The sequence below is a fragment of the Calidris pugnax genome, unplaced genomic scaffold, assembly GCF_001431845.1.
Source record: "Calidris pugnax isolate Ruff unplaced genomic scaffold, ASM143184v1 scaffold585, whole genome shotgun sequence".
Classification (NCBI taxonomy): Eukaryota; Metazoa; Chordata; class Aves; order Charadriiformes; family Scolopacidae; genus Calidris; species Calidris pugnax.
Window position 1 is genome coordinate 60133 of NW_015091292.1, and position 273 is coordinate 60405.

Consider the following 273-nt stretch of genomic DNA (forward strand, 5'->3'; position numbering starts at 1 on the left):
TTCAAGGCTCCTCCAGGACCTCCAAAGCCTGCTCAGATGCCCTCAAGGCTCCTCCAGGACCTCCAAAGCCCCCTCAGATGCCTTCAAGGCTCTCCTAGGTCCCCCAAAGCCCCCTCAGATGCCTTCAAGTCTCCCCCTGACCCCTCCAAAGCCCCCTCAGATGCCCTCAAGGCTCACCCAGGACCTCCAAAGCCTTCTCAGATGCCCTCAAGGTTCTCCTAGGTCCCTCAAAGCCCCCTCAGATGCCTTCAAGTCTCCTCCAGGACCTCCAAA

The 273-nt window shown here is 59.3% G+C and overlaps 1 protein-coding gene across 1 annotated transcript in view; it reads right to left on the minus strand.

The window, feature by feature from the left end:
• Positions 1 to 248: 248 nt before the first annotated feature.
• LOC106899071 (DNA-directed RNA polymerase II subunit RPB1) overlaps positions 249 to 273 on the minus strand; it is a gene marked incomplete at its 5' end in the record, with an annotated part of 41487 nt that continues 41462 nt past the window's right edge. The window contains one exon of the mRNA XM_014960735.1: positions 249 to 266. Coding sequence (XP_014816221.1) covers positions 249 to 266 — 18 coding nt within the window. The remainder of the gene's footprint in view (positions 267 to 273) is intronic.